Below are 24,670 nucleotides of genomic sequence, written 5' to 3'. Positions count from 1 at the left end.
CCAGTTTGATGGTGTGGATGGATGGACCTAAAGATCCTCATGCACACGAGCGCACCTCTCACACGCACGCATCCCTCTCCTCTCCTATCCTCCTCTGTAAAGCTATCAAGAATCCACAACTTTCACTTCACACCATACGGTCCTTTTACAACTCATCTCTTCCCACCTTTGATCACGACTCCTGTACAAGTTATCGCTTCCCCCAGCAGACACGGACTCATTTATGCTCACCCTCCTCTCGCATCGTTCGGCACCAAACCTGTATATAAGTAGTGCTGCTACCGGGTAGAGAAGGAGAAGGATAAGATCCAGAGGGAGGGAGGGAGGGAGGCGGAGGGGGGGAGAAGGAAAAACTAACATGGAGCTTTTCCCGGCACAGCCTGACCTGTCGCTGCAAATTAGTCCTCCTAGTAGCAAGCCCACGCCAAGCTGGAGCAGGACGAGTGATGAGAATCTTGACTTAGGGTTTTGCTGGAGAGATATAGAGTCCTCCGACAAAAGCGACACCGCGCCATCCATGGCCAAGGCTGACAACGCCGGCTTTGAGTTCTCCTTAGCCAACCAAAGTGCCTCGGAGACCCACGGCACCAACAGAGGCCACCACCACCACCACCACCTCCACTTCCATCAGCACCACCCGGTGCTTCACCAAGGATACCGCCAGGATCTCGGTCTGCTAATGCCGATAAGGGGAATTCCCGTGTACCACAACCCTCCTGCAGCCTTCCACTTCCTCGAGAACCAACAGCAGCAGCAGCAACACCACCACCAGCCACATTCATGTGACTCGGCGGCGCAGGGATCGTCGAGGTCGACCTCGAGATTCTTGCCGCGCTTCCCTGCCAAGCGAAGCATGAGAGCCCCAAGAATGCGGTGGACGACCACGCTCCACGCCCGCTTCGTCCATGCGGTGGAGCTACTGGGAGGCCATGAAAGTGCGTAAGATGTGGATCCTTCTCTTCTTTCTCCCTTGCAGACATGATTCGCTGCCGCGTACTGAAATCATTACTTTGCTGTGCCGCTTGGATGTTAGGAGCAACACCCAAGTCAGTCCTTGAGCTCATGGACGTCAAAGATCTCACCTTGGCTCATGTGAAATCTCACCTACAGGTACCGAGCTTACTTTCGACACTGGTCTCCGACCGGCCATAGCTTTACTGGATTTCTCCTCTTCTTCCGTTTGATGTCAACTACTTCCCAGTTCTTCTCCCCGCCGTAAGAAATGAAACTCTTGAATGGTTCTTCAAGATTGATCACGCTCGAAAGAAGACAGCAGGGTTCTTCTCTCTATCTGATCTCCTTCCTTTCTCCCAGACGACAGTGGGTTCTGCAAGCTTCTAGCTTATTGATCATAGAGACAAAAACACAAAATTCCTTCTCAAATCAAACCCAAATCTTTAATGATACATAATAAAAGTACAGCCACCGATACTTCCTTGCCATTTATTTTGTGGAGCTGTTTATGGTACATGGTAATAAGTGCTCCACATCAAGCGTCGGATATGCCCTAAATCATCCAATACTGTGTTGATCATACAAGTGTCTTGCTAACTCTCCTGAAGCTTTTTATGTGCATCATTGCAGATGTATCGGACCGTGAAGACGACCGATAGACAAGCAGCTTCCTCTGGTATCGCAGGTTTTCCTCCCTTTCTTCGGGGTTCCAATTTGCTTCTTATTTCAGTCATTATAATGCATCAAGATGTGGCTTCAATTCTCGAGCTCATATTTCCCTTGTCCCAGGGCAAAATGAACCTATAGAGATTTCTGATGACAACTTGCCTGAGATCCAGGGAACAGAAGCTTCCGGTCAACGAGCGAGGTCTACTGAAGATACGGGCACAGATGATTATGGCTTATGGAGCAATTCTTCCAGGTGATGATATTGCTTCGTCTGGTTTATTTCTGTTCAATTTCCTTACAGCAAAAAAAACATTTTTAGTCAGAGATGTATGCTTAGTCTTCATATTCAGCAAAAAAGAAGAAGAAGAAGGTTCTCTGGAGGCAATGAATTCTTTATTGCATAAATAAGAACATCAGCAAATTCTCATGTCAATATGCAGTAATTATATCCAATGAAATGAAGATTTTTCTTCTTTTATTTTGAAAAGAAAAGAAGCACATCGCCACCTGATTTCACTTACCAAAGCAAGCAAAGAGTCTTCAGTGTCCACAGAACTAAATGGTTTGTGCATCTGTAGATCTCAGATCTTACACTAAACCATCAGACACTCAAACATATGTATGCATTTCGATAGTTGCATTCTGTCTTCCTTCCTCTATGCTCTTTCTTGTCAACTGCTAGCCTTATATGAAATAAACTGGAAATAGGTATTTTACAGTAAATTTACACTGAAAGAACAAAGAGAATATTATATGATGGTTGAATGTCAAAAGGATGAGTGCCACCAGAATAACATAATAAGAAATCTTGCCACTACAGTGACAAGACCCAATGATCTATCTACTTTAGGCAGGCAAAGCTACAAGTTCTCTTCATTCTCTCTCTTTATCTATAATATTGGTCTCCATCTAAGTGCTCACAAAAAGCAGTAAAAGATCACAACTTTGTTCCATCTGCCTAGGAACAGGTGAACATCGAACCCCATAATGGTCTAATGATCTTCTTGAGTAGCTTGAAGGACTAAAGAGATTACTTACCCCCCACAAATTCAAGAAGCACACCCCAACTTTCTTTAGGAGATTTGTGTATCTAAGCCTACCAACTTCATATTCTTTCTTTTCTCTATGAGGTTGCATTCTTGGTGCTAAAGCTAAGCCTTGTGAAACTTCACTGCACTTTGTCCTAATGGGTAATGGGCACCACATGGGGGGGGGGGGGGAGGGGGGGTTCAACTTTAGTTCAATGCGCAAAGCTGAGAAAAGCAAGCAATTCACACCGAGCAAATAGTGAAAGACAACTTTCTTTCCTTGAATTATCTTGCAATGGACTACTAGTGATGCGGAAATCTTCTGTTTTGGTGATGGGTTTTTGGGCAGCAGGGGAGGCTGCTTCCTCGATAGACCGAGCGATTCCACCGCGTGGAGCGTAAATTCTTTCGAGGTCACACTACTTGATCCCATCATTTTACATGACAAGTAGCCTTCGCTTGCTTGAGAAAATCAAGATGGCGAATGAAAAGAATGGCATCCACTTTTTTTTTTTCTGTGCAGGACATGCAATCAAAAGGATCCGAGATGGTGCCCGACGTGAACTCGTCAAGCTTCTCGGAGAGGAACACGGAAAAGCCCAATCTTGAGTTTACCTTGGGAAGGCCACATTGCATCTAGAGTCGTCATCCGGCAAGACATGGTATGACCAGATGTGATCACATGAAATCAGGTACCACCCATGAGACCAAGATCATATCAAAGGAAAGAGAGAAAGACAAGGAGACCATTGAGGCAGAAAAGCAAGGAAAAGGGGACATTAGTGTGTGTGGGGCGAGTAAGAGCTTTTCAAAGCTGAAAGAGCTTGTCCAAAGGCCATGCTCCACTTGGATATCATATGGGTCTACTGATACAAGCTGTTAAGACTGAGAAGAAGAAGACGAGTCTCTCTTTTCTCTTAGAACTGTCATAAAAGCAAGAAAGGATTGGGTTACTTCATTCGCTTGCACATGCACGAGTTTGCTTTTATAGTTCCCCGACAAAGTGCAAAGTGAAAGGTTATTATGCTCTAAATTGTTGTCGTCAGGACATATATATTTGTGGAATAAGAACTCATCATATATAATATCATCATCCTCCTTTCCCCTAATTCCAATTTGTTTGGCCTTCCTACTCTTAAAAACCTGCCTCTCCAGTACTCGATGATAGTAATCTTAATTAGATCTCCAACATGCAGCTAAAACCGATGTTTACTCAAATAACATACATAACTTGACATCTCATTCCATAACATGAGCTTGTAAATCCCAGCTAGAAGCTATTTGGCATTCCTTTTGTTCAGCAAATGTTTCCCAATTATTCTTCACTAAGATTAATTTGTAAGGAACTTACACTATTATTAGTCAATGATTAATTACAACAGCTTGGTTTTCTTCTTGTTTCTTCCTAGCAATGCCATACCACTGAAACATAATGCCAGGTTATATTCCAGTGAGACACAATGAATGTATCTGCAAAGGCAATGCAGGTATGTCAGGATCAAAGGTTGCAGAGCTGGAGATTGAAGGCAGATTAGAGTCTAGCAATCAACTTTCACCTATCATTATGTTGCATGCTTTGGGACTTCATTTGGTCTTCATCTTTTAACCTTGTGTGCATTGGCTCAATCCCACTTAACCCACTTGTGGTTTACTTTGAGATGCTAAAAACACCTAAAGCATCTTTCATCAAACACAATGTTATTCCTTCACCACTCTGCATTAAGCTTGAAATCATATATATGGATGGATGTAGTGCGGAGTAGCACATATGTGGCTGGAAGAAATGTCGCATGTGTGGCCCATGCACTTTCCCTTTCCAAGTTATGCGACTAAATACCAAATGTGTTGATGTTTATATTGTATGGCACATACGATGTCAGACTCATAAAGACTCTATATTTGTCGTAACTATAAGAAAATAGGGCGTGTCATCTCTTATCCAACAACATTAATTTTCTTTTAAGGTAAGATAGGAAGCTTCCATAAAGAAGAAAAATTAGAGAGAGTCTTTCTTCGGTAATTGGATTAACCTGAGTGAGAAAGAGAGTGGCTTTTAGAGTTAACACTTTAGGATTTGCTTGAAGTCATTTGGAGTTCCTTAAGTCAGCGTTCGACGAGGATAAAGAATCTTAGTATGAGAAGGAGTCCTCGTGAAGAAAGAAAACTCTAAAAATTAAGGTTTGACGCTTCTATAAATATCTCATGTATCTTTAGATTTAGATGTGAAAGGGAGGAGAAATACTTTGATGATCCTCTTCCCTTTAGAGTGTATAGAGATGATGATATTTATAATTGATCTCACATGATAAATAGCTTAATATTTCTCTATGAACTTTAGAGTAATTTTCTCTTTTGATTTTTGGATCCTCCTCTCACTGCCCGTCACATCCTACCGTGAAGGTTGCATTCAGCAGGACCCAAATGTCAGCATGTATCCAAATTCGACGCTCGATGACATGAACCAAAATCTTGAGTAGAATTAAAGATTCATGGAGGACTGCAAGAGGTATTCGGGGTTACTTCACGAAAACTAAAGAAAAGACAAGTAATTGGTGAATGATGCCTTGCCATCTCGTCTGCTACATCGACTTGGCTGTCGCTCCGAAGAAAGAAAGCGACTTTATGTATGCTGACAAACCTGCATGTCGTGGAAGTGAACGACGACGTCAGATCCTGTCCATGGCAGCGGCCGCTTCACATATATCAGATCAGATGTCTTCGCTCTCCTGTTTGGAACTGACAACCCCTTGCATGCACGCCTCTCTTGCTCTCTCTCTCTCTCTCTCTCTCTGTGTGTCTGTGTTGTAGCTTTAGCCTTCCCATACAGCTTTTACATACACACAGGGGAGCATCATGCACACATCCAACCTTTTGATCCTTTGCTTTCCTTCGACGTGGGCCCGTCCAAGCATGTCCTCTTACTGGTCGAGTCAAAATGATCAAAGGTATCGTATGGAGAAAGAGGAAGGAAGAGAAAAGAAGGGATGAAAAATGATGCGTACTTGAGTTGTGATTGGTATGGAGTGGGTTGTGTGTTTCTCTCTCCAGTAGTATTTCTTCAGCAAGATAGGTACAAGACTGGCATATATTCCAAGATGGGATTCATTTTATGACAACGTTTTCTCCTTCGAATAGTTATACGTTTGGAGGAGAGCGAGGTGACAAAGGCAGAGAGAGAGAGAGAGAGAGAGAAACCGATGTGGCAAATAATATAAGGAAAAGGCCAGTGAGGATAGTGAAGGGAATGTAGAGGTATCAATAGGTTACCATCACACTGAATTGACTTGACGTAGCCTGCAAGCTGGTGGAGGGCCTGCAAGGATCATTTGTGGGAGCTCAAATCCTCCACAAAATGAAGAACACGTCTACATTTGAGTTATGTGATTTCATTCCTCAGCAGTCATAATGGTAGGGTTTAGGTGGGGAATAGGAAACATAAGAGAGTTTCCATTGTAATGGGACAGATAATAATATATACGCAAAAGCAGTCAGATACAGATTATATACATATCATATATATGGAGAGATACTACGTCTGGGTAGCAATTTGGAGGTTTGCTGGGAAGTCAGCTACGTACATGTAGCAGATTGCAATTAATTGATTGGAAACGGTGGCAGCAATGCTGCATCTCTGCCTCCCTCCCTGATCATATGAGTCCAATTATGCGAGAATCACGGGGGAGTTCAAAACGGTGTCATCCTCTTCTCTCTCGCTCTCTCTCACACACACACATCGAGCAGGAGCAGCAGCAGAAAACGATGACATGGGAAGATGCAAGCACTCATTCGCTCGGTTCCGAAACGGTCACCCCAAATCAATGCATCGCACTGCCACCGAACAGTAACACCTGCAAAGCTTACACTTACATATAGACTTCTATGTCACGAGAAGCGAGGAAGAGAAAGAAGGCGAGGATAAGAGGAGGAAAGAGATTGAGAGAAAGAGGGGGGGGGGGGGGGTGGAAATAAATGATAAGGCACTCGATTGCATTATGATTGGCAGATGAATGGGCGGGGTGAGGGAGACAGGCAGGCGTGGGCGGGTTTCGTCCCATCACATCGGCGAGCAGGACGGAGGGTGGTGGTAGCTCGGGCTTCGCATCCTGCGATGGCGACGCGACCACCCACTCCTTGTCCGCCCCGCATTCAAGGCCCTGTCTCACGCGTACATGCACGCACACTCACCCACCCTCCTCTTTTTCGCATTTCATTTTTTCTTCTACTTCTTCTTCCTCTTTACTCTTCCCTCTGGTCCCCCTTTTCTTTTCTTCTCTCTCTGTCACTCTCTCTCTCTTCTCCTCTCTTTCTTCCTTGCTGCAAGTTAGAATAAGTACCACAGCAACCGGGTGAGGAATTTGATTCACGTATATATGATTCACCTGCTGGTTTGCATTTAATGTAGGTAGGGCCGGCCCTGTACGGAGGGGTTCACATGAGGATCCTGATTTGACCATACTGTGGTTTTGCATTCTGTGGAGATGACTCCTCGGTGAATACGTAGAAGGATCTACAGATTAAGATAGTAAATGATTGCCAGCGTTAGGAACGTGTTCATTTAGCTAAGCTATATGATTTGCAGGGACAGGAACATAATCCTCCCATTACCTGCTTGCTGTGAGAGTTGACAGTCTCCATAATAAAGACAAGGCAAACTTACACAAGCAGCATGGGTTTTAATTTTCGGAGGCTTATCATACAGAGAGAAGGTGAGAGAGATTTCACATAGATATCATATGTTTGATAGGCCAAAAAAGACTCCCACTTTACAATTACATCAAGCGAGCCAAATGATACACAACAGAGACAGGCATTATTATTACAAAGAGTACACAGCTTGAAACAAGTTTCTTAGATCGTAAACCTACCGTAAGGAGTGAGTGCTGAAACCAGCAAACTTACTTCAAATGTGAGTGAGACTTGCGAGACCACACACAGACAGCTCCATGCTTCCACCTTGTCAAGACATGTTTTGCAAGTTACGAGACCAGGACTTTGGTGGCTCGTGTCTGGCCATAGGTGGTAACTGCAAGAGAACAACAGAACCATGGAGTTATTACACCATGCAAAAGACTCTTCCATCCCATACTCTTTTTAACACTCTAATCAAATGGTGATGACTTCATGAGAAGAGAGCAATATGATGACTGAGAATATATATATTTATATATATATACTGTCAATAAGCAACTTTAGTGAGAGACGTCATTTGAGATATTGACAACCATGGTGGTTGCTTTAGTAAATACTCCTAGTGAGCAACTTTAGAGAAGTTGCTTTAGATATTGACAATCATGGCTGCTCCTTTATTAAAAACTGCTAATGAGCAAACTTTAGTTAAAGACGTCATAAGATATTGACAGCCTGCTTTACTGACTTATAAAAACTTGTTCTCATCTGTATATGAGAACACAAGAAGATAGGATGCCTTGACCTTTGATACTAGTAACAAATCATCTGCAACAAAAGCCTTAAACAAAATAGGAAATCAGATTTACTAATTGTGATGTCAGCTGAAGATTGTTAAGTAAGCTGATTTACTAGTATTGTGGAGAAATTATCAAGCTGAAACACTGAAAGGGCAGGATATGCCTGGAGTTGAAATCTATAAAAAAATTATACAACGCATAAGGTAGCTCGGCTGACACAACGAGAGACTGCAGATGGACTAAGGGTCATATACAAGTAGGAAACTAACAGTGAAAAACTTCAGAACCTCTAGCTAGATGGATACCACTTCACTCTACTTGCTATATCTGAAATGTATATGTGCTTGTCAGTCAACAAACAATCAAGAAAAAAGCCCAAAAATGGAGTTCAAAGTTGATTCAGGATGGAACCGTTGCCACAAGTGAGAAAATTCAACCCTTGGTGATAAAGACATGCAAATTCATAGTGCAACCTTGACACAACATCTAGGATGCTCCACTGAAACTTCTGGTTTGCCTCATTAGTGGCCCTAGTAGACCAAGAGTGACTCCAAATGGTCACAGGAAGGGAAAAGGTGATGTACATAGACAAAGAATAGAAAAGTTGAGAGACATGGAAGACGACTGGAGTAATAGTCATCAACAAAATTCTTTGAGCAAGCCAAAGACTCTGTTCATTATCATGGGCTAGGACTGAATGGTGTGAATAAGGAATAGGATCAAAACAAACCAGCAAGTGTAAACTTAAAACTTAAAAGAGTGGTTTGATTAGTTACAGGACTCGGCCTATTCTATTTGCAGCTTCACTCATTTGCAGCATTTATAAAAAAAAATAAAGAAAATCAAACCTTCTGTTGCAGCCTCATTATAGTAGAAACCAACAATTTGTCCCCGATTATCTGCCTTAACTTCTTGACCAAGTCAATTCGGCTTATCTTTCTCTTCTGGTAGAAAAAACAGTAACTATTTAGGAGGCCAGATTAGCTCAGGAGTAAATAACACAACTTGTCAGTGAATTGTTTAGACCTTAAAGTCATCATAATGAGTGTGAACCAGGTCCATGTCCCCCTGAGGCAATTTAGTTGAAATGGCTGCAAATAACATTGAAAAGGGCATCCATGGTGAACTTGGAATTCTTGGAGGTGTTCTTGTTGACACAGGAACTTGAGAATGATTGCCCAAGGCTGGAGATGGTTCAAAAGTCTTATCCTGAAGGTAAAAAAAAGGAAAATAACAACAATGATAACAGGCATTCACTGATAACTAAAAGACAAAAAAACACTTCAGATGCAGAAAAAAAGGCTGCATTAGCAAATATTAAATCTGGATATCACAGAAAACAGAATTGACAAATGATCAATCAACCATTCCAGTCATACAAATTTTGATGAATTATCAGCTGCACAAAGTAAGATCTCAAAATGAAATTACTTAAAATAAAATTTTGATTTCCTCCCGTCCACAAATAGTAAAAACACTAGAACATACAAATGTCAATAGCCATGAAAAACAGATATGGATGTGGAATATTTATACAGATCTGATATGGATTGATAATATAATAGTATACAACAAAGCTTGAAATTTGTCTATAATCTATAAACAGGTATTGATATATCATGATAAATAGTAAGCACTTAACTATTATTTCTGCACATACGCTTTTGGTAACACAGAATTTCTCCACACTGTTTGATGATTGATACAATATATACACACACACAAATAAATAAATAAATAAATATATATATAATTAATCTACATAATCTTGTATTCATCTCTATAATATAAAATCTACATCCAAGAGAAACAAGTTCCCCTAATATTATCTATTCAATATCACCTAAGTATATTAGAAGTATCTAAACTTTGATAATTAATTTACAGTTTTGATATTTCAAATAAAATATCTAACATGTATCCAAAAGTATCCTACATATCTGACATGTATGCAATACATAAACTTTCAGCATCCTAAATCCTAAATCTCCATGTGTTCAGACAAAGAATCTATTTATGGAACAACCAAACTTTTCTCAACTCAAACCTCATTCCAAGTGCAGAGTTTCTATAAAATATGGAGGAATATCTGATTGTAGAACACACCTGTAATAAGCAGTGAGATGGACTAGAATTTTTTAGGGCAGATACATTATATATACTTTCCTTCCCAAGCAAACATTCTGCAATCACATAAACATACAATCTTTTCAAAATCCTATTGATGATTTTCAAAAAGAAAGCTATAGTCATGCAAAGAAAGCACACTAACAGCATTACCTTTAACTTTGGAGGTCACCCTAAAAGTCACTATGTATTCTGCATAGACATGGGTAAGCAAATTCATGTCCCATATAATATAATGCCTTGGCTTTTGAAGATCATCTACACCAGTGTCAAAGTTTTCATTACTAGGTTGACACTGTTCAGATCCAGGGTGAATAAGTTCCACATTTCCCATTACAATGCGGCACAACATAAGGTGGATAACGCAACTTTCATCAACATCAGAGTAGCTGGTACTGTAATAGCATATGCAAGTAAGTCATAGTTCTTCACAATGGACTATCGATAAAAAAATTCCAAGAAGAGAAACAGGAGCAGACAGTAATCAGGATAAGAAACTATTGACAGCCTTCCCTGACAAAAATTAAGGTATTCCTGAAGGTGCACAAACATGATGAATGTTATGTCAAAGCAAAACCTTACCAGATGTTGGAGCAATTTGCAGGGGCGAGATGAATGCCATTGCCATAAAGACACTTCTGCATAGACCGCTTCAGAATTCCATGTAACATCATCTCCTCCACTGCATCCTTGGAAGAAGCAAGCCATGCATAGCGGACATTTGCATTGCCACGCGCCATTTTAGTGACTTCAACCTGCTTCTGAAAAAGATCAAACCGATCTAAACCTAAATCATTTCTCAATGGAGTCCTAAGTATTCCAACAATATCCTTTGCATCAATAAACTTTCCCAACCCTTGGAGTAACATATCCTGCACCAAACTAACACGATGACCACCTGCAGATGCTTGAAATGTTCCAAAAGCAGGGATATCTAAAGGGAAAATAGAACCTGGTTCATTTTCTCCTACTACTTCATTGCCTGGAGACCAAATATTCTGATGACTGACAAAATTTTCTTCGCACTTGACCCTCTTGATATTAGACATAATCTCATCATCAGCTACTGAACTTGAGCTTTCAGCTTCATTGATGGAAATCTCAAAATGAGTGTTGTTTCCATGTATCCCATTTGATTCAGAACTCATGTAAGCCTGAATTTTTTTGTCAGAGTGATGGCATCTATTTGATGACTCTGGAAAGAAGCATTTTCCATGATCATCAATCCATGCTAATGGCTTCAGACCTGTATGCAGAACTACACAAACCATGTGAATGAAATCTAACAAACATTGCTGATTCCGATAACCTACTTCTGTAATTGCTTTCTTTGATTTAAATTCTTCCTGTACCAAACTGACAATGTTTGCTGGAAAATCATTCCATTCACCATTCTCATAAAACAGAACCTGCTGGGGTAACCCACTCTGTGTGAAATTGCGATAATTCTTGAGAATATGGTTCTCAGGAGAGCAACATAGGTTGGTTTTACATCTGGTTCTCGTGCAGGCCCTTAAAGAGGATTGACCTACAATAGGCTGATGTGCTACCAAGCCATGGCCAATGTCAATGGAACAAACATCAGAATTTCTCTTTCTCTTGAGATCACAGTTTTTGCCTTTATCCAACACCTTTACGTTCAAATACTCCATTTTTACTCACAAAAAGAGTTGCAAACCACTGACTAATGCTTATCAATGTAATTTTCTCCACGAAGCCTGCCAACTTTTTACAATAACAGAAAACCGTGCATTGGGGAATAACCAGAAAATATCATGTCTGGGAAGACAGTGAACAAGGTTTCCCTGCAAAAGCATCCAAAATATTCAAGATGCACTTATAGAGTAATCCTATTAGAATACCTAGAAAAATAAAGAAATATACAAAAGCCGCATAGCAATAATATCTATGGAAAATGTTTTTACATCTCAGTAGCAATAATCAGATCAGACCAAAGAAAGCAACAAAAATGTAAAAGAACAGTGATGAAAGACTCCCCTTTATACAAAGGAGAAGCCTCATTAAATAATGGTGACAAATAATAAGCATTTAGTCCAAAAAATAGCACATCAAATAAAAAAAAATAGAGAAGTATGGCTATTAAGTCGTACAGAATGGACCAAGAAGACTTATGGATCTATTGGAAATTCATTTATAGATCAGAATATCATGGACAATTTGGATGTGAAGGCATCCCAAATATAAATTAAAAAGAAAATAAATATTTCTATGCTGTTATATATATGAATATAAAGGCATATCAAGTTAATCATCATGCTTCTAACAAGGAGAGGAAGAAAACCATACAATTCCAGTGAATGCATTAATGTAGTCATTGTAAAAGTCTATGCCATTGAAAAATGGAAACTATCCATTTGTACATATATCTACAATTCTTCTCTTAGTTAAAGAACAAGAAAAGCTCAACTTATATCTACACTCGCATGCTATTGTTCCACCACAATTTTCAAGTATATTATGACATATAAGATCACCCACCCACAACAGTAAATTTTTGGGCATAACCAATATTGAGATGCTCCTAAAGTTGTATGTATCATCACTAAGTACTAGAAAGTGTCATGTCTGCGAGCTACAATGATAAACAAAATTTAAAGAAGAGTCTAGACAACAGCAACAAAAATCATAATAAGGAGTTAAGCACATCAAGAAGGGAAGATGATCGATAACAAGATCACCAATCTTTCAAAACTCATTTTTCATCTTTACTTATTTTCTTTTTAATGACTTGCAAGACAACTCCCAACTTGATATACATGAGTACAAGCCTAGGTTCATAGCTACATATGAAAGCCTGTGACCAATACCACCAGTATGAAGGCATTCTAATGGTAATATGAACCATGTTTGATCAGCGAAAGAGATAATTACAATAACAATCAATAACCACAAAAGGCACAATTAGATGGTATGCCAAAATAGGCAACCAAAGAGAAGCGGCAGGGTTTAATTCTTTGTATGAATGATCTTGGAAAAAAATGTAGAAACCACATATCAACATCTCCAACACAGGAATCAAGAGAGTCAAATCAAAACACAGGCCAAGCGGAAAGAAGATATGTTTCCTTTCTGTCCCTGACACCCTGCATCCTCCGTTACTGGTCTATCAAAAATCCTGAACAGTTTGCTATTATAAAGAGAGAACATTGAAGATTTATGTTCTCCAACTAATCCCTTTACAGGTGCAGTTTCATAATTCCCATTCCAAAGGATCCATTATTTACAGCCACATGGCTAAAAATGTGCCACTGCACTTTCTTAATTCTATGAGGCATTCGTAGTCAACAAAGATTAAAAACAGGCTGATAACCCCAAAATATCCTTGCTTTATTGCATTTTCCACTCACCACCACAGCCCACACTATATAGAAGGCTAAGCACTAGTCATACCAGTACCATATATTCTAACCTGACTGCAAAATCCAAGTAACTTTGCTGTTACAAATCAGATGCATTGACACATCTGCTGATTTCCCCAAATATCTCTGCATGCAGTTCTTTTAAATAAGTTATTTAACATGTAACGATAGTGCATAAGTAAACCACGGATTACAATCTTATAAATAATGCAAACAGCTTTTCAAGCATCTGAGCATCATCCATCTTAGATAAAATCGGACGCTAACAATAAATGGCAAGAATTCGATCGTAACATAAAGATGCCAATCAGACAAGCAAAGTCGCTTCTTTGTCTGCACTGACAAAGTTGAAACTGTAAAAAAAAAAAAAAAAACAAACATCATCATCACAAATCCTAACCTGTCTCTACATGGAATCAAGCACAAACAATCATCCAACATCAACAAAATGCTATGTTAATTCAAGTAATTGATTCTTCTTTCCACGGATGGGCAGCAAACATTGATACTATGAGATGTAGCACAAATTCCAACACCAGCGACAACTAACAGAATATTTCAGACAAAATTCAGGCAATCCCAGATAGCAGCGAATCAACGGTCATGCATGTGAAATTCACAAGAGAATTGACCCTCTTGATCAATACGCATCATGACCATATACCAAATCCCATCAAAGATGACTTGATCACTCGATTCCAGACCAATCAGGCAATCACTGACAAAGATCACAGCTTTCCTTCGCGAATATTCCCCCAATCATACAAACCATAACCCTAATCCAGGACCAGGATCAACACAACAAAGAGAGAAAAAAAAAGGATCAAGCCAAAGGGAGGATAGGAAATCGAGAGCGGAAGGGGAGGACGGATACCTAAATTGGAAAAGGCAGACGATTAGCTGATACATCTCTGAAGGAAGGCCACTCTCTCTCATCCGAACTCGGTAGCCGGGGGCGGTGATTTCCGCACCTTCTCGATCCGGGAGAACGCGAGGAGAAGATGAGGACACAGTGATCAGAAGGAAGGTAGAGTACAAATACCGGAGGACGGTCGGCAGTCCGCCCGGGCTTTCTTGCGCCAAACGCAAACGACGTAACTCCACCGACATACCTCGATCCGACGGCGAAGTTCCAGCTTCAAAACCCTGTAATCGACAGTGATTGGATCTCATCCGTCGATCGGTTTCGGCATCCGGATCCGCTACTTGGTCCAAGAGCGGGGACCGGGGTGTTTGACGTTCCAGAAGCGAACACGTGGCCATCAGAGTTTTACCGAGAGGTTGACCAACAGAAAGGAGAGGAGGAGCAAACGGTTTGTGTGCCTCGAAATTGGATGGACACCACACGACGACATCGCATCGTGTCGATAAATGTTGACCGACCGACGAGCCCAATTTAAATGTGGCGTTGACGGACTGGGCTTCTTAGAAAGCGTGACCCACATGGCAAGCACATGAATAAAGATCATACATAAATTAGGCGATGGTCAAGCTTGTACAATAAATTACATGGTTACATTATTGCATGCAAAATAATTACACATACTAGTTTGACAGATGAATTGTGAGCACAGTTGATTTCTATTCAATTCATGACAATTAATATGGTTGATGAATTTTGATTGTATTACGTATACTCATGTTAATGAAGAAAATTAGAATTGAGAGGTGATGAGCATATTTTTCCTATCTATATGCTTTTGGAGTGAAGGAATTTTTGTAGTGGTGTTTGGAGCCTAATGCTTCCAAATGTATGGCATAGATTCATTATGTTAAGAAGAACACCAAGTCTTCTTTTACTGCTGATTCAACTAAGTCGTCTGCAAAGGCAATAACGTGTGTTTGAGTATCTTAATAAGTCCGACAGAGACTTCTCCTAAATCAATTTGTTTATGTACAAATTTATAGTAAAATATGGACTATTCCAATAAAATGTCATTCCTTAACAAAAAATTATTATTAAATAGCAGATATATATATATATATACTATAATTTTTAGGAAAAATATGTTTTAAAATTTTTAATTGACATTTGAGATATTATAATGATTATAGTATTCCAAGTTCACTTAGCAAGTATTAAGAGTTCAAGATTTTGTATTATATATCTTAGTATTAGAGGAAAAAGTTATTGTCATCTTAATTAGCCCAATATGATCGAGAACCGTATACGTAAGATTGTTTGAAATGTCTTCAAAGAAACTCCGAAGTGAAACTAAGATGGCTTTGAGGTGGATCGGAGATGACTCTAAGGTGACTTTGAAATGGAAGTATTGTACTTCTGATGTGCCACTTACATGAAGACTAAGATTAAAAAAGACTTCTTGATTTAACCATTTTGATGCTTAAGTTAATAATCTGAGATCCTTAAATATAGGCTTAAGTAATTTGAAGAGAGAGAGAGAGAGAGAGAGATTCCTACTTATTATTTAGAATATATTTTTATAATTTTAAAAGAGGAGAAAGAAGTTTGTGATTCTTCTCTTGTCATAAAAGAGGAGAAAGGGGTTTACAAATATCTTTCTTAAACACAGAGAAGGGAGTTTATATTATGAATGAGAAGATGGTTTATACTTTTCTATTATATACTAACTTTGTATATATATAGAAAATTAAGAGTTTGTAGCATCACAATATACCTATCTCACTTTGCCAGCTTTCGAGCTTAAAATTTTATCCGACGAATTTTAGACTTAGGACATTTGTTTAGCAACTGTATATAAGACTTGAGGGTTCAAAATATCATTCAATTTATTTTTTTTAATATCATATATCATTCAATTTAATTTTTCAATTAATTTAATTTAATTGATAAATATCTTAACTCATAAGTAAGTAAAAAAGGTAACAGTTGCCAAAGATAAAAAGATTTGATATACTTAGGAAATATATTAAGATGAAATCTCTATTAGCATAAAATTAAGAAATAATATAAGGTCATAATTGAAATAAGGTAATCATATATTAATATCAGATTTTTTTGTACCTTTTAATGTTATTTTTGTCTGATTTGATAATGCACCATAATTCGATCACTAGGAAAACACTATATACGAAACTAGACTTTTTTTTTTTTCTCAACTCTTTCACATGACTATAATAAGGATTAAAGGTGAGAGAATATTATCTCTAATCTATTATCTGTATATATATTTTAGATCTTTAGTCTATGATTTGTATATATATTTTCTGAGAGACCAGACGAGGGTTCCTTTTTATTTTTATTGAACGATAATTTTAATCAAATTTTAATATATCTTAATCAAAATAATCAAGATCATATAATTTAATTATCTTATATTTATTTTTAAAAAGTATTTTTATTAAAAAAATTATGATTTGATCATCGATATTGGTTTTCGTCTTATAAGGTTAACTTCTCTATTTATTCTTCCTAAGTTGTTGTCTTGATACGGTCGATCATGTATAATTTAATTCGATCTTGAAACATCAGGTATGGGGGAGGGGGGTTTTGGAGTTAGAGAGAATTCGACCAAATATGATTTTGAGGTAACGATTAATTATCCGAGGTGGCTCCCGAGTTAAATTGAGGTGGGCATTAGTGTCCTCAGGGTTTGGGGGTTGAGTTGAGATAGGTCTTAATAAGGGATCATTGGTCAATCGACCATTAGTGTGGCCCGTAGGCTCGTGAGGAATTATCCGCTTTGGACGTACCCATACAATTTTATCATTTCGGAGCATGTGAGCTCCAAAAGGCACATCTGAGGGTAAGAGAGAACCGGTGGACTTATGAGCCCTTGGTTCCCGTACTCCTCAACCAATGTGAGACTAAATAACCTTATCAGTGCTCCCTCCCGTAGGAGAGCCAATAGCTCATAACCAAGGTGCACGGCTCGAGAGCGAGTTTTGCTCGGTTGAGGTGCAAGCATTAGGCCCTCCTTCTAGCGCCAAAATGATGGGGATCCTTTACACCGTGGCAGAGCGAGTTGGCACGGTTTGGTTTTGTCCCGGGTGCCCAAGATCGTCCACCTCTTGCGGGTCGGGTTTTGGCTCTAGCTTTCGAGTCGGGAGCTCCCAGGGGTTGGCAGCCTGCTCCTTGGGCTTCAGTCCCTGCACACAGGTCAGGGTCGGAAGGGGGATTTTTCGACTCGACCCCTCTAAAGCTTAAATTAGTTTTTGGTAGAATCAGAGAGAGTTGAGTATTCGAAGTGCCTCCCCTTCCTGATTAGGAAGGATTAGCTTTTATACCTATGAGTTGGTCATACGGGGTTAATTTATTGTGGTTGGCTCCTCGGGCGATCGAGTTAAGTTTCCATATGAGCGTCGACCGACCTGCACGGATCGACGCTGCGCGGTGTCGTCCCGAGCTTTCCGGGGTGGCTGTACTGTAATGATGTCGTTCGTACGGAGAGGGCGGCAAGCGATTGCCCGCCGCCACATGTGTGCTGTAAACCACATCGTACTTGAGATTCCACATCTATATCATCGTATCTGCTTGCTTGGGTCCACGTGAGCGGTGCAAAAAAATATACCATATCAAATTTCTTTCGTGTAACCATATCCTAATTACTATTGCATTCATATCCTTCTCGTTTCCATAAGATTATTTCAGACATCTTCTGCATTCATGAAATTGGAATTAATATCGAAACGCATCTATTTGGCTCTTCAGTTTTGGTTTCTTAGAAGCAGCATCACATTGATGTCAAGGACGCAAATAACGCGTGCCAATTTTGCAGATCAATCACTCATTCTACTGTTGCTTGCGGTATTCTACATGTAAAAGTAAGACGCGCACTTTTGCAGCTCTCCCAAATAACACTCCCAACGCCACCCGAATGAAGCTGTTGAACTGCTGCCGTCGACAGAGATGACGTGAAGTGGACCCATATACATGTATAATGAAATCTACCTAATCTTTACCGCCAACTATATATATATATAATGTATATATACCATATATATATATAATGTATATATACCGTATATATAATATTCCTGCCGCCATTCACCGGATTTACCCTTTTTTTGGGCCGGCCCATGCGGCCGACGTCGCCTCCTGCTAATTGCATCCAATGGCTCGTGATAGCAAGCCGCGGCTGATCCAACGGCCGAGATCGCCTCCTGCCTAACTTAGCCCGGCACCGACGTCTATATGCTAACAAACCTTCGACGTCTACCCACCGCACTCCGCGGCGCGTCCCATTCGGGCTCCACCTTTTCTTTCCCATTCGTCGCACGCGTAGGGTCGGTAGCTCCAGCGGGTGCGTGGCGAAGATGTTGCTCGAGGTCAAAATCGGAAACCAACGGAGCAAGAAAATTACAAAAGCAACGGCGAAGACTTCGACTCCACGGCGAAAAGGGTGAGAGAGAGGAAGCAGCAGCGACGAAAGGGAACCAGAAGACGGGAGACAGCGGAAAAGAAAAAGAGGCGAAGGCAACAACTCACCCTTCCCTTTCCTTTGTGCTTCTGCACCGTTTCCTTCCGACCTCGAGGTAATTACTGTCCGTTCCCTGCCCGATCTGGTCGGTTATTTCGATTTGCATCACGCGAACATTCTGATCGCTCGGTCCACCATCTCTTGTTTTGATCTTTGATTCCGGTCCTCGTTACGGCTGGTAAAGAACCGATCTCTTATCCGTGTATCGTTTATCGATCTCCATGTGTCTTGTTCGATTTTGTTGACTCAGTCGTTTTGAATCCCATTGTAATTTGCTCCTCCAGTTGTACCTTTTCCTGGTAAAATTTTTTCTTGCCGTTCTTAAGGAGAAGAAGAATAAAAAGAGGGAAACATGATGCTAACCAAGTATGATGTATTGACGAAACCCTAGATTGTGTTTCTACTTCAGTCTTTAGATAGGACTGATGCTGTTTAGACAGTATAAGGTCGTGTCTCCATCGTGATGGTTAGTATTACGATTTGTGTTTCTTCTCTGGTTCTTCGATGCCTTCCTAAAATGGGTTTTCTTTTTTCCTTTTTTTGTTTGTTTTGTGGGGAAGGTTAATAAGCCAGCCTGCCATTAATTCTTGTAACAGCAATTCTATCCGTCAGTAGCAGTAGGATTTGTACAAGTTTTGACTACTGCTTCCTTTGGTCTGTGAGATTGATTATTTTGTTTATTTTCCCTGTTCCCTTTATGGTTTTTAGTTCAATATGCATTGGTAGCTTTGATCTCTTAAAACTTCTTAATGGCTTCTCATTGGGACGGAAGAATTTTATTTTCTTGGATATTCAATAAAGGCTTGTGAAGCTGTGTCCATACTCCATTATATCTGAGTATTGATCTCTCATCCTGTATCTTGTGCTCCGAGAATGCTAACCTCCAATTGTTTTGTTTAACTTTTATTTAATCTATAGTTTTCTGTTTCTGCTTTTATAGATTAATTTGGAGCACGAAAATGAGCGACAATCTGATGGAAAAAGTCAGTGCCTTTGGTGAGCGTCTGAAGATTGGTGGGGCGGAGGTGAGCCGGAAGATGAAAGATGGCGTGAGTTCTATGAGCTTTAAGATGAAGGAATTATTTCAAGGTCAGAACCAAGCAGAAAAGATTGTGGAAGAGGCCACATCGGAGAACTTAGAGGGACCTGACTGGTCTGCCAATCTAGAGATCTGTGACATGATTAACAGCGAAAAATATAACAGCATTGAGTTCATCCGTGGCATAAAAAAACGAATCATGTTGAAGGATCCTAGGGTTCAGTATCTTGCTTTGGTCCTTCTTGAAACCTGTGTGAAAAATTGTGAGAAAGCTTTTTCTGAGGTTGCTGCAGAGCGGGTGCTTGATGAGATGGTAAAACTTATCGATGATCCTCAAACTGTTGTGAATAACAGGAATAAGGCTCTTTATATGATTGAGGCATGGGGAGAGTCTGGGGATGAACTTCGGTACTTGCCAGTCTATGAGGAAACTTACAAGGTACTAAAGTCCTACCACAAACACTTGTGATTTTCTTATATCAGAAGTGCAAGGCAATTACAATATCACTCTTATACCAGTTCTGCTGTAACTCCAGGAGTTATAAAGTCTATCTCTTGTGGCAATTATGATAACTTAGTTCCATTATAAGTTTCACGTGCGGTTAGTTACATCAATAATTGGCATGTGGCAGCTGTTCTTAGTGTTTGCAGATCAGAATATTTCTTTCTAGCACCACTCAACCTGCACCTGTAGCTAAAATTGTGGTTCCTTGAGGGCATCATATGTGATTCTCCAGGCAACCTCTAATTAAGCATTTGTTCGTATGGACCATTGTCCGGCCTGGGTCTACTGTTAAGCTTCTTATATCATGCATAGGTTGTCATCATTATACTTATTGCGAAAAGATGATAGATGTCATTTTTATCATTGATATCATTCTTTGTGCAAGAAAGTTTGGCATCTGCACTCTATGTTAAGTTTGTAAGAAATTGTACTTTAGCATGGATTATATGAGCTTTATGCACTGTTTTTAAAATTTCATTTTGCATTTTGTCATGAATATTTTGCTTTCATAAACTAGATGCGAACTTGTTAACCTAGACATTCTGACTTAAAGAGTTCGTAGACAGTCTCTCAGCATGATGTTCTCCTTTTCTTTTATCTTCTTTTATAGTATAGTTTTGTTATTGATAGTTAAATGTTCTATTGTTCTATTTATAGACTAAATTGCTTTCTGGTCATCTTTTTAAATTCTTCAATACACTGAGCAAATTGATCGGATGAATCATTTGACATTTAATTATGAGGACATAGCCTTGTCTAGATGTCGGATCGATTGGTTTCAGGTTCATGATGGATTGTTTGCCTCTTGTAGAGCTTGAAATCTAGAGGCGTTCGGTTCCCAGGGCGAGATAACGAAAGCTTAGCTCCAATATTTACACCTCCGCGGTCAGTTTCAGAAACAGAAGAAGCATATGACAATGTTGCTCAGCAGACATATGATGATACTCCTGTGCATAGTTTTACTGCTGAACAAATAAAGGAGGCATTTGATGTTGCCCGCAATAGTATCGAACTTCTATCAACAGTTTTGTCCTCTTCACCTCATCAAGAAGCTTTACAGGTGATTTAATTTGATCACATAATTTAATATCCATGCTTTCTTTTTAACCTTTTTCCGATAGAGGAGGTAGATTTATGTTATATTATTTTGTTTTTCATAATGACATTCGTCTAGATGGCAATTTGTCTTCAGGTGGTATGTATTTTTGTCTTGTTGACGACCAAAACTTAACTAGTAATTGAGGAAGTATGTCAAAGCATCTCTAAGATTTACTATATTGAATTGATCTGAAATTGATTTATGTCTCTTGTTCTGTATGTTTGAAGATATTGTCATAATTTTACTACCAGCAGAGTGTCTTTGAAATTTGATATTATTGTGACCTAGAATAGGTGAAAGATTACTAGAGTGGAGCAAATGATGGAACATATGTATCTGAGACATGACTGAATATATAACCTGGTTCCATATTTTTACAATTTTATAATCCAAGTAAAACCCAGAGATTAGTGACTACCTTACTGAGCTCTATGATTGTATAAAGAGAGAACAACATCACATCGGCTGATCTTGAACCCAGTTTAATAGGTCTTTTCATCCACTACGAGATCAAACACGATGAAAATTTTGAATAATTTGTGTAAAACCTTAACTGCCGGAAAGAAAGAATTTTAAATGGGCATTTCTTGCAGGGATTAATATTGTACTATACCTAGTCTCTGTCTGTCTTTTTCTTCTCTTGTCACTTATGTCTCGTGATGGCAGAGCTAGTCCATGATGATTGATCCTATACTTAAAAAGATAAGCTTTGTTTACATCGGAGTTCTTGGAGAATTTTACTTGCACATCTTTCTTTTCTGCATTTTTTCTTTAAATTTCTACTGAAAATTTTACAGATAGATGCCAGAGCTGTTTTCTTTCAACTGCAGGCCCATCGATCTTTCTGCAGATGTTTTTAGATTTGTTATGCTTCATTTTATTCTTAATTTCAGATATGGTTATGTTAATATGTACTGATGAAGTCAGGAAAAATTAATTGAACTATTTTACTTTGAATTAGTTTGTTGTATAAACAACATAAAAATGGTTGTAAGATAACTTTAAACTAGTAAGCTGACTGTTATGATCCCAAGTATGTGCAATATGTTAATGTGTACCTAGTGTTTGAGGAGCTTCTGTTTTGTACTAGCACGCTTGCAACAGAGATCATATAAACTGTTAAGTCCAACAATTTGAACTGAAGGTAACTATTTAGCAGTCCAGGTTTGTTATTCTTACACTAGTTTCATTTGATTTCTGTTCCATTTGGGTGTCTACCTTTGTTGCTGTTTTCTTCTCTAGTAGAGCGTTTTTCCATGTTAGACTTGTATTTTTTTGGGTACATGAATAATATGTTAATACTTTAGCTATGCACCCAATTGGTCAGATTCCCGTAACCTACTTTGAGCATTCTAAACTGAAATTGCTTAAGGTGTCTAATTTAAGAGCAACATTATGTTGCTCTTGGAATTGCTAATGTTGCATTCTGTTGGTGTTGATTAATGGTACAAATCGACTTGATTAGACTTGCACCTAACAAATATTATTAAGACCCTTCAAATATCTACCAAAACTTTGACTGACATGATGTGTGAAACTAACTTAATCTACAGAGTGAGTTGTTGTCACATGTTCTCTTCTTCTACATAGATCACTGGACATTGTGCAAATATGCTTTTATACAACTTATATATATTTATGACTTAAAAGGCGTGGTGATTCAGTTAATATATGTAGATAGCTTAGTTTGCCTAAACAGAGTTTTTTTTCTTTCTTTTGTTTACTTGGCAGATGTTTTCTAAAGAATGTTCTTTATTTGAACTAGGCTTTGCAGTAACCTTGAGTTCTTAACGTGGATCATCTTCTCACTCAATGAACATATAGACAAATTGATATTAAGATGTTAAATATTGATGTCCTTTTAATTTAGGATTATCTTTTTAATCTTCTGATTAACGGAACTTTTTACTATTATACCAGAGAATCTTAAAAGACATCATAATGTACAATGAGCAGAATTGAAGCACATCTAAGATCCATATAATGCTGTAATTCCAAGGTTTCTCTCTAAAAATTTTATGCATACTACTTCGGCTTTGGAGTAACTCTTTTTTCGCGTTATCATATTGAAACTTAAAAATAAATGTCATGAGATTATCTGGTCAGTCTCTAATATTCTCTCTATGAGCAGGATGACTTGACAAAAACCCTCTTCCAGCAGTGCCAACAAAGTCAATACACTGTTCAAAGAATTGTTGAGACAGCAGGTGACGACGAAGCTGTGCTATTTGAGGCCCTAAACGTGAATGATGAACTCCAGAAAGTCCTCTCCAAGTATGAAGAGCTGAAGAAGCCTCCTGTAGTGCAGTCTGAACCTGTGCCTGCCATGATACCAGTTGCTGTGGAACCTGACGAGTCTCCTCGAGCCAGCAGAGAAGATGCCCTCATCAGAAAACCAGCAGGTTCAAGAACCAAGTCAGGTGGAGACGATGACATCTTAAACGACCTCGACGAGATGATCTTTGGAAAGAAGGGCGGCAGCACATCCGAGGATCAGGATCCGAAAAAGAAGCAGCAGGAGAAAAAGGATGATCTGATCAATTTCTAGGTGTTAACCTCCTGTTTATATGCAAAAATTTGCGGCTGATGGTGGTGTTTGTTTTTCCGCTGTTTAACAAATTTCAAAGTTTCATGCTTTGTCATCATAGGAAGCTGGAAAACATACCCTCTGTTGATCTGGTTTCCCTTTACTTTCTTAAATTGGTTTCAGAGTTACGGCACCGAACAGAGAAACTTGGTTTTTTTTTTTTAATGTAAATGAAGACATATTTCTTATGAATGCCAGTTGGAGTTCAGCAAGCAGAGAACTGAAGAATTTAAATGTATCCTGGAATGGATTGGACCAACATTCTTTCTGGAAAAAAAAAATCTCATGCTTATATTATTTTGGGTGATTTTTCTGAAATTTTGTTTGATCTTTTTGGAAAGGTGCTGTCGATTTCTTTATTCTCTAATATTTTAAATACTTCCGTCGTTGGCCTCGTTACTTTCACCCTGCCACTTTCGCTTTGTTGTAGTCGGTCGTATCATTTGCTTCTGTA

At 39.1% G+C, this 24,670-nt stretch overlaps 3 protein-coding genes across 6 annotated transcripts; 2 read left to right on the top strand and 1 right to left on the bottom strand.

Moving 5' to 3' along the window:
- Positions 1 to 313: 313 nt before the first annotated feature.
- LOC103975236 (probable transcription factor KAN2) lies at positions 314 to 3,609 on the top strand. Of its 2 annotated transcripts, none has more exons than XM_009390145.3 (6): positions 314 to 935; positions 1,034 to 1,110; positions 1,585 to 1,630; positions 1,744 to 1,876; positions 3,004 to 3,064; positions 3,175 to 3,609. In XM_009390145.3, exons 1-6 carry the CDS (start codon positions 359 to 361, stop codon positions 3,289 to 3,291), a joined length of 1,011 nt encoding a protein of 336 aa, XP_009388420.2. In that variant the 5' UTR covers positions 314 to 358; the 3' UTR covers positions 3,292 to 3,609. The 2 variants fall into 2 exon arrangements, with proteins under 2 accessions (XP_009388420.2, XP_009388419.2); XM_009390144.3 differs by having other exon boundaries at positions 1,585 to 1,639.
- Positions 3,610 to 7,345: 3,736 nt separating this feature from the next.
- Positions 7,346 to 14,617, bottom strand: LOC103975237 (inactive poly [ADP-ribose] polymerase RCD1). Of its 2 annotated transcripts, XM_065096783.1 has the most exons (8): positions 14,459 to 14,616; positions 13,985 to 14,360; positions 10,787 to 12,009; positions 10,358 to 10,599; positions 10,184 to 10,260; positions 9,104 to 9,286; positions 8,926 to 9,021; positions 7,346 to 7,674 (listed from the first exon to the last, which is right to left on the bottom strand). In XM_065096783.1, exons 3-8 carry the CDS (start codon positions 11,854 to 11,856, stop codon positions 7,609 to 7,611), a joined length of 1,734 nt encoding a protein of 577 aa, XP_064952855.1. In that variant the 5' UTR covers positions 11,857 to 12,009; positions 13,985 to 14,360; positions 14,459 to 14,616; the 3' UTR covers positions 7,346 to 7,608. The 2 variants fall into 2 exon arrangements, with proteins under 2 accessions (XP_064952855.1, XP_009388421.2); XM_009390146.3 differs by lacking the exon at positions 13,985 to 14,360 and having other exon boundaries at positions 14,459 to 14,617.
- A 4,265-nt stretch (positions 14,618 to 18,882) lies between these two features.
- LOC103975238 (TOM1-like protein 1) lies at positions 18,883 to 24,428 on the top strand. Of its 2 annotated transcripts, none has more exons than XM_009390147.3 (4): positions 18,883 to 19,041; positions 19,927 to 20,464; positions 21,342 to 21,590; positions 23,761 to 24,428. In XM_009390147.3, the coding sequence occupies exons 2-4, from the start codon at positions 19,946 to 19,948 to the stop codon at positions 24,175 to 24,177; spliced, it is 1,185 nt and encodes a 394-aa protein (XP_009388422.2). In that variant the 5' UTR covers positions 18,883 to 19,041; positions 19,927 to 19,945; the 3' UTR covers positions 24,178 to 24,428. The 2 variants fall into 2 exon arrangements, with proteins under 2 accessions (XP_009388422.2, XP_018678086.2); XM_018822541.2 differs by having other exon boundaries at positions 19,036 to 19,164.
- The last annotated feature ends 242 nt before the right edge of the window (positions 24,429 to 24,670 follow it).

This window comes from Musa acuminata, chromosome BXJ2-2 (assembly GCF_036884655.1).
Source record: "Musa acuminata AAA Group cultivar baxijiao chromosome BXJ2-2, Cavendish_Baxijiao_AAA, whole genome shotgun sequence".
Classification (NCBI taxonomy): domain Eukaryota; kingdom Viridiplantae; phylum Streptophyta; class Magnoliopsida; order Zingiberales; family Musaceae; genus Musa; species Musa acuminata.
Note: the sequence above shows the minus strand (reverse complement) of the source record. Positions and strands in the feature narration are given on the sequence as shown.